This window comes from Myxine glutinosa, chromosome 2 (assembly GCF_964187855.1).
Source record: "Myxine glutinosa chromosome 2, kmMyxGlut1.1, whole genome shotgun sequence".
Lineage (NCBI taxonomy): Eukaryota > Metazoa > Chordata > Myxini > Myxiniformes > Myxinidae > Myxine > Myxine glutinosa.
Genome location: NC_136262.1, coordinates 220,962,233 through 220,978,557, shown reverse-complemented (window position 1 = coordinate 220,978,557; position 16,325 = coordinate 220,962,233). Strand labels below are relative to the sequence as shown.

At 43.9% G+C, this 16,325-nt stretch overlaps 1 protein-coding gene across 1 annotated transcript in view; it reads left to right on the top strand.

Annotated features, from left to right (window-relative positions):
* The window catches only part of LOC137422161 (putative E3 ubiquitin-protein ligase HERC1), a 443,323-nt gene that overhangs the window by 363,102 nt on the left and 63,896 nt on the right, over positions 1-16,325 (top strand). The window contains 1 exon segment of the mRNA XM_078772274.1: positions 15,955-16,093. Within this exon segment, the coding sequence (XP_078628400.1) occupies positions 15,955-16,093 (139 nt within the window).

Sequence of the window (16,325 nt, the reverse complement as noted above, 5' to 3'; positions counted from 1 at the left end):
ATTTCTTAATCAATTGGCTAATAGCTTCACAAAACCACCTGTGTTTCACCCGAAGCTGTAACTTTTTGAAATTTAATTAATTTATCAAAAACTGAGTACTCCCTTTCGGCGCGCCTCATCGCCGGGTCTCCTTCGGTGCCTGACGATGACATCATGCAGCACCTGCAGATGGAATAGGAAAGGAGTGGTGTACAATGATTCGAGATGAGCCATGATTCTGGATTTTGGGAGTTTTAGATACTTGTTGAGGGCAAAGCACGCAGAGGATGCAAGACCAAAAAGAAGGCGGAAAAGACAGAGAAGTGATGCGCTCAGCTTCATCGTGGGAGATTCAAATGATCTTGAAGACTCTGGTTTCCATGGTGTCAAGCTGAGCAAGGTTTTGAGGCAAGAACGCCTGCCCAGAAGGGAGAGCAGTATTCCATCAAGCTGTGGATGAAGGCCTTGCGGATGGATAGGAGTTCAGGTGTGCCAAAGAAGAATCTTGCACGACGGAGGATGCCAATTCGGCAACTGGCTTTGGAGGCCATAAAATTTGAAATGAGGTTTGCCCAAGAAAGATTACGACTGAGAGTGAGACCCAAGAGTCTGTGTGACAACTTCTTTGAGGGGTTGTTGAGAAAGTAGATGTGAGGGTTTGCCATATATATGGTCCTTTTGGTGAGAGTGTGTGTGGGATTTCTCAGGGTTAATAGACATATTTTGAGTGTTTGATCATCTTGTGATTTTCTCAAGGTCTGAAGAGTAGGATGAGGCTGCTGCCTGTCTGGCTGAAGGATGAAGTACCATATATACCGGTGTATAGTACGCACCCCCAACTTCCACCCTCAAAAAAAAAATCATTCATTTTCAGATTACAGTAGCGTGAATCTATGCATTTGTACACAAACTTTAAGTAGCACAAAATGAACATTTAGAAAAGAAAAAAATATATATATTTAGCTATATGTAGTCAGTATTCTGTTACACACCCGTCAGTGTCCAGATGTGCATGCAATCGCCGGAGCTTCTTTGCTTCATAGAAGAAAGGAGAGAGTACAGAGATTATTAAAACATTCTTTATTGTGGAGTTGTGGCCCTGCAAAGGGCCGTTTGGGTGTGTGATGGGCCTCTCAGCTAAAGCAAAGGAAATCCTCTTCGTCGCTCTCCTCTTCGATGACGGCATACAAGTCCTCGTCTGGGTAGTACAGGTCACCATAACTCTCGTTGTCACTGTCGCCGCCACTGGAAGCTCCCTCCTGCCAGATTATATCATCTTCGGTACCGTCCATGCTGTTAGAAATACAGCACTTGAGAAAGGCCCGCTTTATGATCGCTGGCGGCATCTCCTCCCACACCTTTACAATCCAGCCACAGATCGTCAGGAGGTCCACCTTCCTCATTCGCCCGCTCTTTGTGTAACTCTTGTCCCCCTCCAACATCCAATTCGCCCAGCATCGCCGCATACTTTCTTTTAAGGGCTTATTAATGGCCACGTCGAGGGGTTGTAGTAGGGAAGTCATCCCGCCTGGGATGATGATGAGGTCCGTGTTGGAACGCCGGAGTAGCTCTTTGGTTTCTTCTGTCTTGTGACAGCGAAACGCATCCAGGACGAGCATACTCCGTCGTCGAGAAAGGCCGCCATCCCGCCTACCCCACACCACTCGTAGCCAGTCCTGGACCACTGGAAATGTTATCTTGGGTAGAGTTTTCCGCTTGAAGACGACATACGGTGGAAGCTTGCCCCCGTCAGCGGTGCAAGCGAGCATAACGGTGAAACCGTCTTTTTCGTGGCCGGTGGTCTTGACTGTGACGGTCCGCTCCCCCTTCACTCCGATGCTGGTCTCTTTTGGAATGTCGAAGGTTCGAGGGGTCTGGTCGGCGTTTCCGATCCTGTTGAGCAGGTAGTTGTGCTCCCGGCGAAGCTTGATTATGAACGCCTGGAAGCATGTCGTTTTGTCGGCCGTATCGTCGGGAAGATGCTGTGCGATGTGCGTGCGGTGTCGTACCAACAGATTATGGCGTTCCATAAATCTGTAGGCCCACGATGTGCTGGCCATGAAGTCTTCGATGTCTCCGTCCAAAGCGAAGCTCCTTGCCTTCAGCCTGAGAGCAAGTGTAGAGTTGGCATGACCCTCTGCCCTCTTCTCCCGAACTCCGTCGATGACACGCTCCTCCACCTGAGGCCACTTCACCGATTTTCCCCTGTTCGCCTTCTTCTTCCTCGGCATATCCTCTATGGAAGCCTTTGTTATTCGCCAGCGCCGGATGACAGACTCATTCACACCATGCTTCCTCCCAGCTTCTCGGTTCCCAAACTCTTCTGCAGACTGGCAGATGGAGAGTTTGAACGCTGAAGTGTACGACCGCCTTGAGATCTTGATCTTCTCTTCTCTGGAACCGGATAGAACGTATGAAGACGTTTCAGTCTGACGTTTACGGTAATCTGCCCTATAATTTCGGATTGCTACGCAATTGCAGTCGTAAAATAAAAGACCTTCAAAATAAAAGACCGATGTGGCTTTGCAGAGCGAGAAAAGCCATTCTATTCACATTCCGGAATCGGTGTTGCTTTGAGCGGCAAATCCATAGAAAGCACGTAATGGTACAAAACCCGCTTGCCATCCGGGGCGAACGAGCAGCAATCGCGGCCCTGCATGTCGGCGCAATTGTGCATGACGCAACGGGGAAAACGTGCAACCGAGATCGGTTTTCGTAAAATACTTTTTTTCATAAATGTATTGGAAAATTGACTTGTTTTGAAGCCGAGTTTTTTTCTATCCCCATGTATAGTACGCCCCCCCCAACTTTTGACTTTTTTCCGATAAAAAAAAGTGTGTCTTATACACAGGTATATACGGTATGTCACGGCAGAAGTTGCAATTGTCAGCAAATAGATTAAGGGGATTTTCCAGAGAGTCAGAGAGATCGTTAATGAGGATCCGGAATAGGAATTGGCCAGAATATTGCCTTGGGGCACTCTAGCCTTGACAGAGAGAGGAGATGAAACAATTCTGTTGAGAACCGCACATTGGCTATGAGAGTAGAGGAAGTCAGTGAGCCATGTGTGGAGTTGTCCTTGAATGCCATAGGCAGAGAGTTTGGAGAGCAAATTGGGATGCCGGACTGTATCAGGAGCACAAATTGTGTCCAAAGAAGCGGCCCTGATCTCACGTCTGGCATTGAGAGCTTTCATCCATTCTTGGGTGAGTAGAAACAGCATTTGAGTAGAAATATTGTCATGTAACAGCTTTATTTCAATTAAACAAGACCGAAGATCTCACAGCAGCATAGCCGGGCTTGTTTGATACTTTAGTTGAAGAGGATAGTGACCTTGGTGGGGATACCATTAGCAAATAATGTAAGTATTAAATCATTTTGAAGTACTATGTCTCTACGCTGTCTGTCACCATGGAAGTGAAGAGATTGCATTGAGACACTGGTTTATTAGTCCCCTACCGGTGTACACCGGAGGGGACTATAGGTTTGCATGCCGTCCCTCCGTCCGTCAGTCCGTCAGTCCGTCACGCAAAGAACAGTTTTCCGGACTTTTTTTCTAAACGCTTAATGCTAATGATTTCAAACTTGGCACATCATTTCCTCATGATAAGTTACAGATCAAGTTCGAAATTCACGACGTTTCGATCATTTTTGACAAAGTTATGGCACTGAACTTTGGGAATTCTGATAATTCTGATGATCCTTACCTCAGTGCCATTTTAACTTTTAATTTCCTTTAAAAACCAATTTCTCTGCAATAATTGGACCGATTGAGATCACATTTTCACCGTAGGAGGGACTCGGTCTGTAGAATATTTTAATGGTAATTATGACGTCACAGGTCACGTGGTTCGGCCGCCTTATTGTTTTTCGTGAAAACACGAAAACCCCTTTTTCTCTGCAACGGCTGAACAGATCGAGGCCAAACTTTGCAGGCAGAATCAAATCGCATACCTATGACGAACAAAAAAGTCAGCGAGCATGACGTCATGCGTCACATGGTTTCAGAGTTATGACGTTTTTAAGCATGAACCTTTAAAACTGAGCTCCTCACTCATTTTTGATCCAATCGAGGGGAAACTTCACAAATCTGTTCAGCATGTCAGTGTACTAAAATGTCATTTTGGAATTTGCGATAGGGCACGTGGTTTGGCAGATATCATTAATGAAACGAAAATTTTTTTTTTTTTTAAATGGATATCTCTTGAATCGCCAGTACCTCAGACCGTGAGTTGGTAATAATTTATATAATTCACACAGTGCAATACGTGCAGGCTGCTGCACGGAGCGACCTTACGGGCTTATCAACGAGGCGAGGCGTGACACACATGTGTCTCAGCATACCTCAGATCAAGTTTGAAAACCAGCATCAACCGTGCATAAATTTGCATATTCGATCATTTTTGACAAAGTTATGGCACTTTGTTTATTCTAGAGTTCTCCTCCCTCAAGCCGCAACGCCCCCCCCCCTCAGCCTCGTCTCGCGAACGTCAAAAGCGCGACAGCGCGCTCTTTCAGGAGGGGCGGAGCCAAGCCGAGCAACATATATATACACATCGATCATTGATCTTGAAAAACAACGTATTTTCTCGTGCTTCTGCTGACCTGTCTGTGAGGTGTATAAATCGAAGTCCCGAGTGCGAATCACAGGTGAGCCCGTCCTGAGGTAATTAGTGATTGGGAACGATTCAGAACCTGTAGGTAAATAACCCTTGGTAATTTCCCCAACAGTTTTCCGGACTATAATTTGCAGTGCGGTAAGTCAAAGCTGTTAATATTGCTTGTGTACAATATGCTGTAATCGTGGACTGTTCTTTAAAATGCTTTCCTAGAATAAGCATCAAGTCAAAAACGTTTTCACTGAATTTTGTTTCCATTGACACAATTCTTCATATCAGGCAAGAATACATTGAATTCACATAGTTTACCAATAAATCAACAATACATCTAGGGAGGTGATAATCTGCGTGAATACTTCTTTAAATATGTATTTGATACTCTGCCCTCTTAGCAGTATACGCAGTACGCGTCAGAAGTAACCTAGCTTCCACGGTCCGCGGATAACCTGGTCAGGATAACCCGGTCAGGATAACCCGGTCTCTCATCCGCGCCCACATTCAACCGTGCATAAATTTGCATATTTAATGAGGTTCGTCTGTCACACTTTGGTTTCATGCGATAACTCCACCAAACATTGGCTGATTTCAACAAAATTTTGTACACACATGTGTCTCAGCATAACTCAGATCAAGTTTGAAAACCAGCATCAACCGTGCATAAATTTGCATATTTAATTAGATCTGTGTGTTCGTCTGTCACAGTTTGGTTTCCGTACGATAACTGCACCAAACATTGGCTGATTTCAACAAAATTTTGTACACACATGTGCCTCAGCATAACGCAGATCAAGTTTGAAAACCAGCATCAACCGTGCATAAATTTGCATATTCGATCATTTTTGACAAAGTTATGGCACTTTGAACTTTGGTAGGGGACATGTATTGCAGAGCAATACTCAGAATGCTTGTTCAATATGTTTCAAATCAACAATGAACCAATCATACACCGCTTCAATTCTAGTAAATTTGCAGTCATGACAAAGGAATTGCAATGTTACGATTATATTTACGATACGATTAAAAATAATGTTATTATTATTATTATTATTATTATTACGAAGACGATATTACTGTATTAACAAACTGAGGCTAATTCCTTAGTCCCATGATAATTAGTACAGTACAGCGCTTCTCATCAAGTCATCCATGAATCATACACTGCTTCAATCCAGTAACTTTGCAGTCACGACAAAGGGATTGCAGTGTTATGATTATATTGTACACCGCTCCTTTCCTATGCCATCTCCAGACGCCGCATGACATCAGCGGGCACCGAAGAGGGCCCGGCAATGATGTGTGCTGAAAGGGAGTACTCATTTTTCACTCCGGTTTCTTTCTTGTTTTCTTGTTTGTTTGTCCGGGCGATATCTCAGCCATCCTTTGAGCTGGGAAGCTGAAATTTCGGCACAATAGTGAGCAAGTGCTTTGGCAAAAACTTTATTTTTTGTTTTTTGGTTAATCGATTAATTGATTAATTACTTAATTATTAATGATTAATTAAGTACTTATTTAGCTTAGCTTAGCCTGGTGTTGGCTTAGTGGTTAGGGTGCCGGCTTGGGATCCTAGGATCCTGGGTTCGAATCCTGGTCGATCGCTGAATTAACGCCAGGGGGGTTGACTCAGCCTGTCATCCTTCCGAGGTCGGCAAATTGAGTACCAGCATGCTGGGATGAATGATCACGGTGTGTACCCCGATTCAGAATAGGTACACCGTATCCCTGCGCATCGTAAGAGGCGACCAAGGGTTGGCGGCAGGAAGGGCATCCGGCCATAAAAACATTGCCTCAAACAGGGAACCATGATTGTCATGGGGCCCGCAAGGCTAACCCCCGCTCTAGCGGGGAAAAATGGCCTTTAAAACGATCATTCATTCATTCATTCAATTAAGTACTTATTTATTTCCTTTCTCATCTGGGCAATATCTCAGGCACCTTTTGACCTAGGAAGCTAATATTTGGACATGATCGTGACCAAGTGATGTGGCTATAAAGGATATTTTGGATTTATTGATTAGTCAATTAATCAATTATTATTTATTTTTTGATTAATTAATTATTTAATTATTTTTCAAAAAGTTAGATTCGGATTAAACACTTTTGGTTGAGGTATGCTATTAGCCAATTGATTAAGAAATAATTTTTAGATTACTATTTATTGATTTGAATTATGCAATTAATCAATCAATTATTGCACACCTCTCCCTTAGTCGAGGGACGAAGGGAGATATGAGGCTAAGTTCGTGCAAATCAGTCTAAAAGCACCAAATTTGGCCCAGATGTAGCTCAGGGCATGCTCTAATGATTTAGCGAGAGCACCCGAGCCGGCGACACCCGGGGTCACCATGGCGGCCAAATCCAATATGGCCACCGCCCGATCAAGGTTTCGGCTATAACTTTTGATCCATATGAGCTACAAATACAAACGTGGTGTCTATTTTATGTTTTTTGACCATTACAAACACGTCGGAATGCTTATCTTTACGATTGGGTGTGTCTGGACCCCTAATTTGCATATTTCCAAGATGGCGAATACCCGAAATGAGTTTTACCATAACTTGTGACTCTTTTGGCAAACATGGTGTCTATTTTATGCTTTTTGAGCATTACAAACGCATTGGAGTACTCAGATTGATATGATTGAATCTATCTAGAGCACTCTAATTTGCATATTACCAATATGGCCACTATCCCGAAAAATAAATTTAACGTACATTTTCACCCAGATTGAGTGTAGAGTTGTAGGAACGAGTTAAGATTAAACTGGTGAAAACAATCAACCTATGTATCTTACATATGTCATTTTTATTGAAACAATTCTACAAATAGAAGAGTAGAACCCATTCCTATTGATACAGTTAACAACCAGTACGTGCATCAATATATGTACAAGTGAGTAGTAATTATGTCCATTGGGAGGGTGGGGTGGGGGGGGGGGGGGGGGGGGAGGATATAAGTTCTCAAGTATATGTTCTCAGTCCTTTTGATTTACCAGGGCGACTGTTTTTGGATAGTATAGTCAGGTTCACTATGTCAATAAATTATATTTCGTTCAAAATCATGGTAGATTAGCAAACCTATACATTTTTGGAAAGGTTATAGCATAAAAAACCACCTTTAGAGGCCATTTTTTCCCCGCAAAGCGGGGGTTGGCCTTTTTCGGGAACCGTGGTTGTTGTTGTTTTTCGGTCCCCTATTTGAAGCAATGTTTTACGGCCGGATGCCCTTCCTGACGCCAACCCTTTTTGCCGCCTTTAACGACAAACAGGGAATTACCAGTGAACTGGTACTCAATTAGCTGACCTCGGCAGGATGACAGGCTGAGTCAACCCCCCTGGCGTTAATTCAGCGATCGACCGGGATTCGAACCCAGGATCCTTGGATCCTAAGCCGGCACCCTAGCCGCTAGCCCAACACCAGGGATAATCTATCTATAATTCCAGTAATCTCTGTGTGTTTGTATGTGTGTATGTGTGTGTGTATGTTTGTCTGTGACCGCTGTTTCTCGACAACTACCGGTCCGATATACTTGAAACTTGCCAGGTATATTGCTGGGGACCCGAGGATGTGCCTTTTCAAGGTTTGAAATTAATCGGACAAGTAGTTACCGAGCTATGGCGATTTAGCCGTTCGCCGTTCGCTTTGGCGTTGCGAATGGACCAAACCATTGCATGTAAATAGAGGGGGGGGGGGTTCTGTGGTCGTTGCGAATGGACCAAACCATTCATGTAAATAGAGGGGGGGGGGGGGTTCTGTGGTCGTTACTGCCACGTGGTTTCAAAGTTTTTTTTTGTTGTTGTTGTTTGCACGCATGTTTTTTTGCACCCACGTACGGGCACGCCCTAGGATGTTTACACACACACACCCCTACACAAATTTTTTTTTTTTTTTTTTTTTGGCAAGGAACGGGCACCCACGTACGGGCACGTCCTAGCTTATATATAGTACGGGCATGCCCTAGTAATGATAAATGCCAAAACGTTGATGTAGCCATATTTTGCTTATCTTTTTCTTCTTTATTTCCAGGTGTGTCGCTGTATTGCTGCAAACCTGTCCATGAAGTGAAGCTCTCTCTGAGCATTTCAACCTGCCTTCTGCAATGTCGGAACGAAAATCTGAAGAAATAAGGATTTGCATCATTTGCAAAGAGGGAGACTCTGTGAATAACAAACTTGTTAATAAACATGATATATCACTCGTGCGAGATCTAAAAGAAAGGGTTGTAGAGCGGGCTAGTCTAGGTGATGTGAACCTCAAATCGCTGGCAGATCATTTAAGTAGCTTGTCGGAGTCAGATTTACGTAATGTCTCTTATCACAGCAAGTGTCGCAAACCTCTTGCAAATAAGGCCAACTTGGAGATGTGTAGAAAACGCGCTCGTTCCCAAAGACCAACGTCTTCTCATGCATCCTCTACCTCTGATGTAGTGCCAATGGCTCCAAAACGTGGACGGCCACCCAAGACAGAGAAATCTGACGCAGCAATTAGGCCTCTAAGACAGAAAGGTTGTAAGGTGCTTCCGAAGGAAAAGAAATGTATGTTCTCCACATGTTCATTTTGTCCAAAATCATCACAAGGGCTGCATAGAATAGTATCGGATTCTATTGGTCAACGACTTCTTGCAATCAAAGAGGCTACCGAGGATGACTTAGTCAGATCGAGTCTAGCTGAACTGTCGGACTCTGGAGATGCATCAGCATTAGAAAAGTACTACCATCGAGACTGTATCAGGGCTGCAGACAGACATGGCAAGGAACGGGGAGATAGCAATGCATATAGACATGTGAGAAATGTGTGTGATGCTGAGTTTGTTGTGTATGTGAGAGACTCCCTAAGTATAGATGACTGTGTCCTTAGCATGAATCAGTTAAACAACTTTTACATCAACCTGTTGAAGGAGAAGAAAATTCATGAGGAGAGAAGTGACAATCACAAGAAGCACCTGAAGGAATTGATTGAACAGCATGTGCCAGAGGTTGAATTTGTTGAGCCTCCCAATCCTACTCACAGCCACAGAGTTATGAGGAAGAAGTCAGTGGGGCAAGCCGTTGAGTTTGCAACTGCAGACACAGATGCATGGGTTCTCATTGTTCTATCTCGTGCCCTGAGGAAGGAGGTTCTCCACGCAAGAGACTGGAAATTCACAGGCGACTTCAATAACTTTGAAATCCTCCTATGCTAGAGTTTTTAATAATGCATATCATGTATGGCTCTGAAGCTAAAATAATCTCACGACAGCGTGAAGCAGAAGTGAAGAAGAATGTGTATGTTGTGTGCCAGCTGATAGTGCAGAGCTCAAGAAGTCAGACAAGTCAAGTTGAAGACTTCTCATGGGTTCAAAAAAACAGTGGAAACCCCGCTCTCAATTGGCCTTCCCCTGGCAATTCATGAGCATCACGACTGTTCCTCTGCGGGAGCTCTTGTCCTCCCCCAAGACCAAAGGTCAGCTTGCAAGGATTCTTGCCCAGGGACTTCTACGGGAGTTTGAGGAACAGGATCTGCGACTTATCGTCTCATATGACACCAATATCAAAATCAATGCACCCCACAGGCTTGAAGAGGACTTCTTTACCATGGGCACGAGGAGGCTGACTCACAGATCCCCCTTCATGTTCTTCACTGCATCAAGGATTGTGAATTCAGACATATTGTTGTTGCATCTCCGGACACTGATGTGTTGGTCCTCCTCATTGACCTCACAGCGCATGGACGTTTGGGAACTTTGACCACATTGGAATTTCACACAGGAAATGGCAACAAGTTCAGAAAGATCGATGTGGTGGAGAGAGTGAGGAGCATCAGCCGTAAGAAATGTCAAGGTCTCATTGGGATACACAACTTCACTGGCGCTGACTGGGGTGGTAAGTTCGTGGGTGTGACAAAGAAGAGGTGGATCACAGAGTATGTACTTCAAATTGGGTCCCAATGATCCCATCATTGATGCCTTCCAGAGATTGGGAGATGGCCCTCTCTCATCGACGGAACTAATAGACGGAAAACTCCCCGAGGAGATGCAGCCTCTCGAACACTTTGTGTACCGCGTCTACTCTGCCAATGGCCCACAAACACTCCCCCAACTTCGCTGGGAGCTCTTCAGATCGAAAAACATGGAGTCTGAGATGCTGCCCCCCACCCGAGCTACATTGCTGCCTCATATTCAACGGACAAACTTTGTATGCATGGTGAACAGAGCCTATGTCACTACACATCCCCAACTTCCTAGTTTGGAAGACTGCGGTTGGGTCATCAAAGATGGTGCAATCTTCCCTCTACGGTGTCCTGAACTACCTGCTTATAAGCATTATAGCATAAGGAAACAGCATAAGCATAAGCATTATAGCATAAGCATTATAGCATTATAGCATTATAGCATATAGCATAAGCATTATAGCATAAGGAAAGGTTATAGCATAAGGAAACTAAAAATCAATGTTTACATTTGGAGAGATACCTGTATGGCGGCCATTTTGGATTTTCAAAATGCCCACTGTAAAATACATATTTTGTTCTATTTCTGCCTCTAATTACCCTAAAAACTTTTTAAAATATACTAAACCTATATTTTCAGGGACAAGGAATCCAATGAAAGTATCAAATTAGTGCTATGGGGAATGGTAAGACACGAATCAAAGGTTTTGAATTGCAAAATACTGTCTTTATATTCGCGATAAGTTGCATAATCAAATACATGTTATCATTTTGTACAGGCAGTTAATAACATCAAAATGTGTCACAATAATTCATATCACCAAACATACACAGGCAGTCAGCAAAATCATATATACACATGCAGTCAGTATAACTTCACATCTACACAGGCAGTCAATGACAAAATATACACAGGCAGTCAATGGCATCAAACATACACGATTACAGAATATGCCATTTAGAGTTCGTCATCACTGTCCTGTGTGTCGTATCCGACAATATAGTCCGCATCGTTTTCACAGTCCGTTCCACACAAGCAAAGGTCGGTCAAATTGATTGGCAAATCGAATTGGTCGAATGGTCGATCGAATCGAATTCGATGAATCGAATCGAATCGAATCGATCGAATTGGTCGAATGGTCGATCGAAGCGATTGGTCGAATGGTCGAATTGGTCAAATGGAATTGGTCGATTGGTCGAATTGGTCGGAATTGGCACATGTAAACATTGATTTTCAGATTTTCCATGTAATAACGTTTCCAAAAATGTATAGGTTTGCTAATCTACCATGATTTTGAACGAAAAAACATAGTGAACCTGACTAGTAGCTGTTGAGGTGACGAGTTGATTTTTGTTTTATCCTAATCACACAACCAGATTACTCAAATATCATCGTCTCGACCATCATTGTTGGTACAGGCCCCCTCGCATCCACATATCGAGGTGCAACGGACTCCAGCTTTACAGCATTTGCAGCGCCCACTACATGACTTTTTGCAGCCACAGCGAAGAGGATGGCGCAGGCTTTACTGGCATCTGCAAGATGGGTCCAGTAAGGTTCCCAAGTCTTGGTCGTGGAGTCCCAGTGCCAGCCCCACGTACTGAACTCTGGGATATTTTGCTGGACGGAGGTTGCCTGATTCCAGTAGAAGCTGGCCTGCAGCAGTGCCCTTTTGACATGCTGAATCAGTGCAGCATGGGTGGGAGGCAGGTTCTCGAGGGACTTGGTACCGTTTGAGAAAAGCCGATGTCTGGCTTCATCTACTCGGCTGGAGCCACAGCTCTTGCTGTACATGATGACGACCATACGCTCCAGTCTTTGGACATGGACATCTGAGTTGATCTGTTCAGGCTCCAAGGTGAGGGTGACCAGGGTTTCTGTGCAACCATGTCTCGCACGTGGATGGGTAACCAGCGGGCGTAGTTTGTGTGATCCATCACGTGAAACCAAGCACACAGCTCATCACAAACTTGAACATACAGCTTGAAGTGTCCTTCTCGAAGCGACCGAATCAATCGACAAAGTAGTAGCTCTAGATCCATGATGGTGGACCAGTACTTGAACTGTGGATACTCGTCTTGAGACCGTTGGTCCCACAACTCGAATGTTTCAGGTGGGTCAAGAACATCCGCACAATAGGCAGAGTATGCATTCTGCTTGAGAATATGAAGGGACATGAGTCACCTGATGGGCAAAACGTGTGCGTTTGATATGGTGCTCATTGAGGGCAGACTGAGCTCATCCTGTAGTCAAGACCTGTGCCTGGGAAAGGACGGTGGTCCAACCTGAATCACGGAGCAGCTTTCCCGCCATAAGGTGAGCTTTGTCTTCGATGTGCAATGCTCCCATCATCAGGACCAACTTATCTTCGCCAAGTGTCGCCGGATATTGCCATTGGAGCTGCTTGGCTATAGCATACAATGTTTGATCAGTGCCAAAGACAGCAATCTGGCCAGGATTCAGGAATGATGTGCCTTTCTGTGCTAGCTCCATTGCATGCTTCATCATGGATGCAGATGCTGCTTTATCTGGGAATAATGGGTACACTCCTATCTCTGCACGAGGTTTCACTGTGTCATCATTCATAAGCCACGAGTTATACCCTGACCATTTAATAGCATCATCTTCACCTAGTGTCTCCTGATCGAGAACTCTTTTGCCATGCACCAACCAACTCTCATCTTTCACTTTGGCTCCACGCACAAGATCATGCGATGGTCGGACAGGACCAGTGCCACTTCTGGGTGCCAATATATCTCCTTCATTGAGTTCTCCTCCTCCATTGAGAACTCCTTCTCCTATCAATTGAAATGATACGAATGCATTTATTATGAGCAAAGGGAGAGCAATGCCGTCTTCATTGTGTCTTTAATGACTATTATGAAAATCTGACTTCTCAAAAAAGTGGTTCTGATGACTTACGTGAGGCAGGAAAGAGTAGTTGTATACATTGTCATTGTCCATCTTCATGACTTGTACACTAGCACTACTGTAAACAGCTGGATTTAACGGGTTTCTAATGCTCAAAAAGCATAAAATAGACACCAAGTTTGCCAAAAGAGTCACAAGTTATGGTAAAACTCATTTTCGGGTAGTCGCCATCTTGGAAATGTGCAAATTATGGGTCCAGACACACCCAATCGTAAAGATAAGCATTCCAACGTGTTTCTAATGGTCAAAAAACATAAAATAGACACCACGTTTGTATTTGTAGCTCATCTGGATCAAAAGTTATAGCCGAAACCTTGATCGGGCGGCGGCCATATTGAATTTGGTCGCCATGGTGACCCCGGGGGTCGCCGGCTCGGGCGCTCTCGCTAAATCATTAGAGCATGTCCTGAGCTACATCTGGGCCAAATTTGGTGCTTTTAGACTGATTTGCACGAAAATATCCTTAAGGCCCTCGACTACCTCCCAATACCGTCTCGAAGTGCTGCATGGCGGTATCGACACCCCGGCAATGCCGCGCTGGAGGATGTTATTTATTTGGCATGGGGGCGGTGTACTTTGAATGCATCTTTACTTTTTTACTCTATTGTTATTATTAACGTTATTATTATTACGAAAATGATACTACTGTGTTAAGAAGCCTCGGCTAATTTGCCCCAAAGCGGCCTGAAGGTGAGGCATGAAGGCATGTAGCATAAGACCTATGTGTACTGTCATTAGAAGACCCGTAACACCTACGCTTTCGATATTGATGGTCATTTTAACAATCGGTTTGTTTGTGTTTTTTCAAACGGTTTTGGTTTTGTTTGTTTGTGTGTTTTGTTTTCGGTTGGAGACGGTTTTGTTTGTGTTTTTTTTTTTTTGTGTGTTTGTGTTTTGTTTGTGTTTAGTTTGTTCATTCTCACTGAATGAAAAACGTAATGGTAGAGCATGGTGATTGTGATATATAGTTTGACAGGTTTGATGATATGTTCCGCCTGAACGGCATATAAATCAAAACGGCGGTGTGTGGAGTCAGCCATCTTAAGCTGTAATGACATCACAGACATAATCACATCACATCACCCCTGTCATGTGACCAGGTTCTCAGCTCTGATTGGTGTACGTTTGTTTGGGACGCATATACATACATACATACATACATACATACATACATACATACATACATACATACATACATACATACTGTACATACATCCATACATACAGACATACATACAGACAGACAAACACTGTTCTAGACAGATTTGCCCTACGGGCTACGCCGTAAAAATTCTAGTATCGGGGTCCGGATCTTCATTAAAGTCTAATCAATTCGTCCATGTCACACACCAAACCTGTCCACAAATTTTCGTCAGAATCCATCCATAACGTTTTGAGATATCCTGCTCAGACAGACAGAGAGCACTAAAAACATGACCTCCATCCACCTTTGGTAGTGGAGGTAAGAACAGTAGAAAAAGTTGGGGGTGTGCACATAAATGGCAGGGTAGTAGGCCAAAATATAAAGAGACCTGGAGCAATAAAGGACTCGGGGAAGAATTTGTGTAATGGGAGGAGGACACTGACACTGGGGGTGAACAGGATGGATACACCTGCTGAACTCTCAATCACAGAAGTGGAAGGGCAAACTTGAGATGAATCAAAAAAGGAATGAAAACAAAAATCATGACGAGGAGGGTGAGGGAGCAGGGGGAAACCCAGAAAGAGGTGCGCTTTGAGATGGTTAATGAGGGTAAAATAGATAATCGGTATGGATGGGGGATGGTGTTGAACAGTTGTCTGGAAGCCTTGGAGGGAAGAATGAGGTTTTTTGGGGGGGGTTTTGTATACAAGTCGAGGCTCGTGTAAGAGCTAAGATGGGATGAGAATCTGATTTGATTGAGTGATTGATTGATTCATCCTGAAGCAAAGTTGACAGGCCTGTGCTGCATCTTCGAGCATATTCCATGCTTTCCAAAGTATTTAGGTAATAGACACATTAAATATCTCACTGTATCTTTTGAAAAGAATAGTCCATTGTGTACCTGTACCCTGGCTGAATTGCTTGTGCCATTAATTCTGTAATCACCACCACCTGCAGTGGGTGAGCATGCTGGGGAGTGGATATGGCACAGGCTTTTGATGGACCTAAATCACCTTTAACTTTGTCTTCCAGAAAATATTGTCACGTAAGAGCATAAACCCCGCTTAGAATGGATGTGTAAAGACATGAAATGAGAAGGCCATTAGTAGATAATGGAAAAAAAAAAACAGTATTTTGGATTTCAATCTTGGGGAATCATTATGATGTAAGTGCTCAGATGGAACTGCCAAACTGGCCAGCTCAAATTTGTGAATTGTCGTCCTTTTAGAAATGCATTATCTCATCAGACTGTTATGAACTGGGTTGGCAATTATTTTAGCACTCTAAAAATGTTCCTCCAGTCAAGCTAACCCACGATTACTGTGATTGCAAAATTGCGGCTTTTACCTTCACAGATTGTTTGTGGTCAGAACTGCACCTTCGTTGTGCAGACAAATGGATCTGTACTGGCGTGTGGGGAGGGCAGCTATGGTCGTCTTGGCCAGGGAAATTCAGATGATCTCCATTCACCAACTGTCATCTCTGCTCTTCAAGGTGTGGTGATTCTTTTCTCACCAAAAGTTGAATGCACCCTGTTATATATCAGGTTAAGCTGATATAAAATATAACCCCCCCCCCCTTCCCGTGCCTCCTCCCCCCAAGCCCTCTCCCTCCCACAGATCTCCCGATGTCCCTGCTCTCAAATGTACTTGTGTGCTTCCCTCTCTCTCCCTATCTTGTCTCCCGCTCCCTTTATCTTTTGTTTTATGTGTCAGTTTGTCTTTTT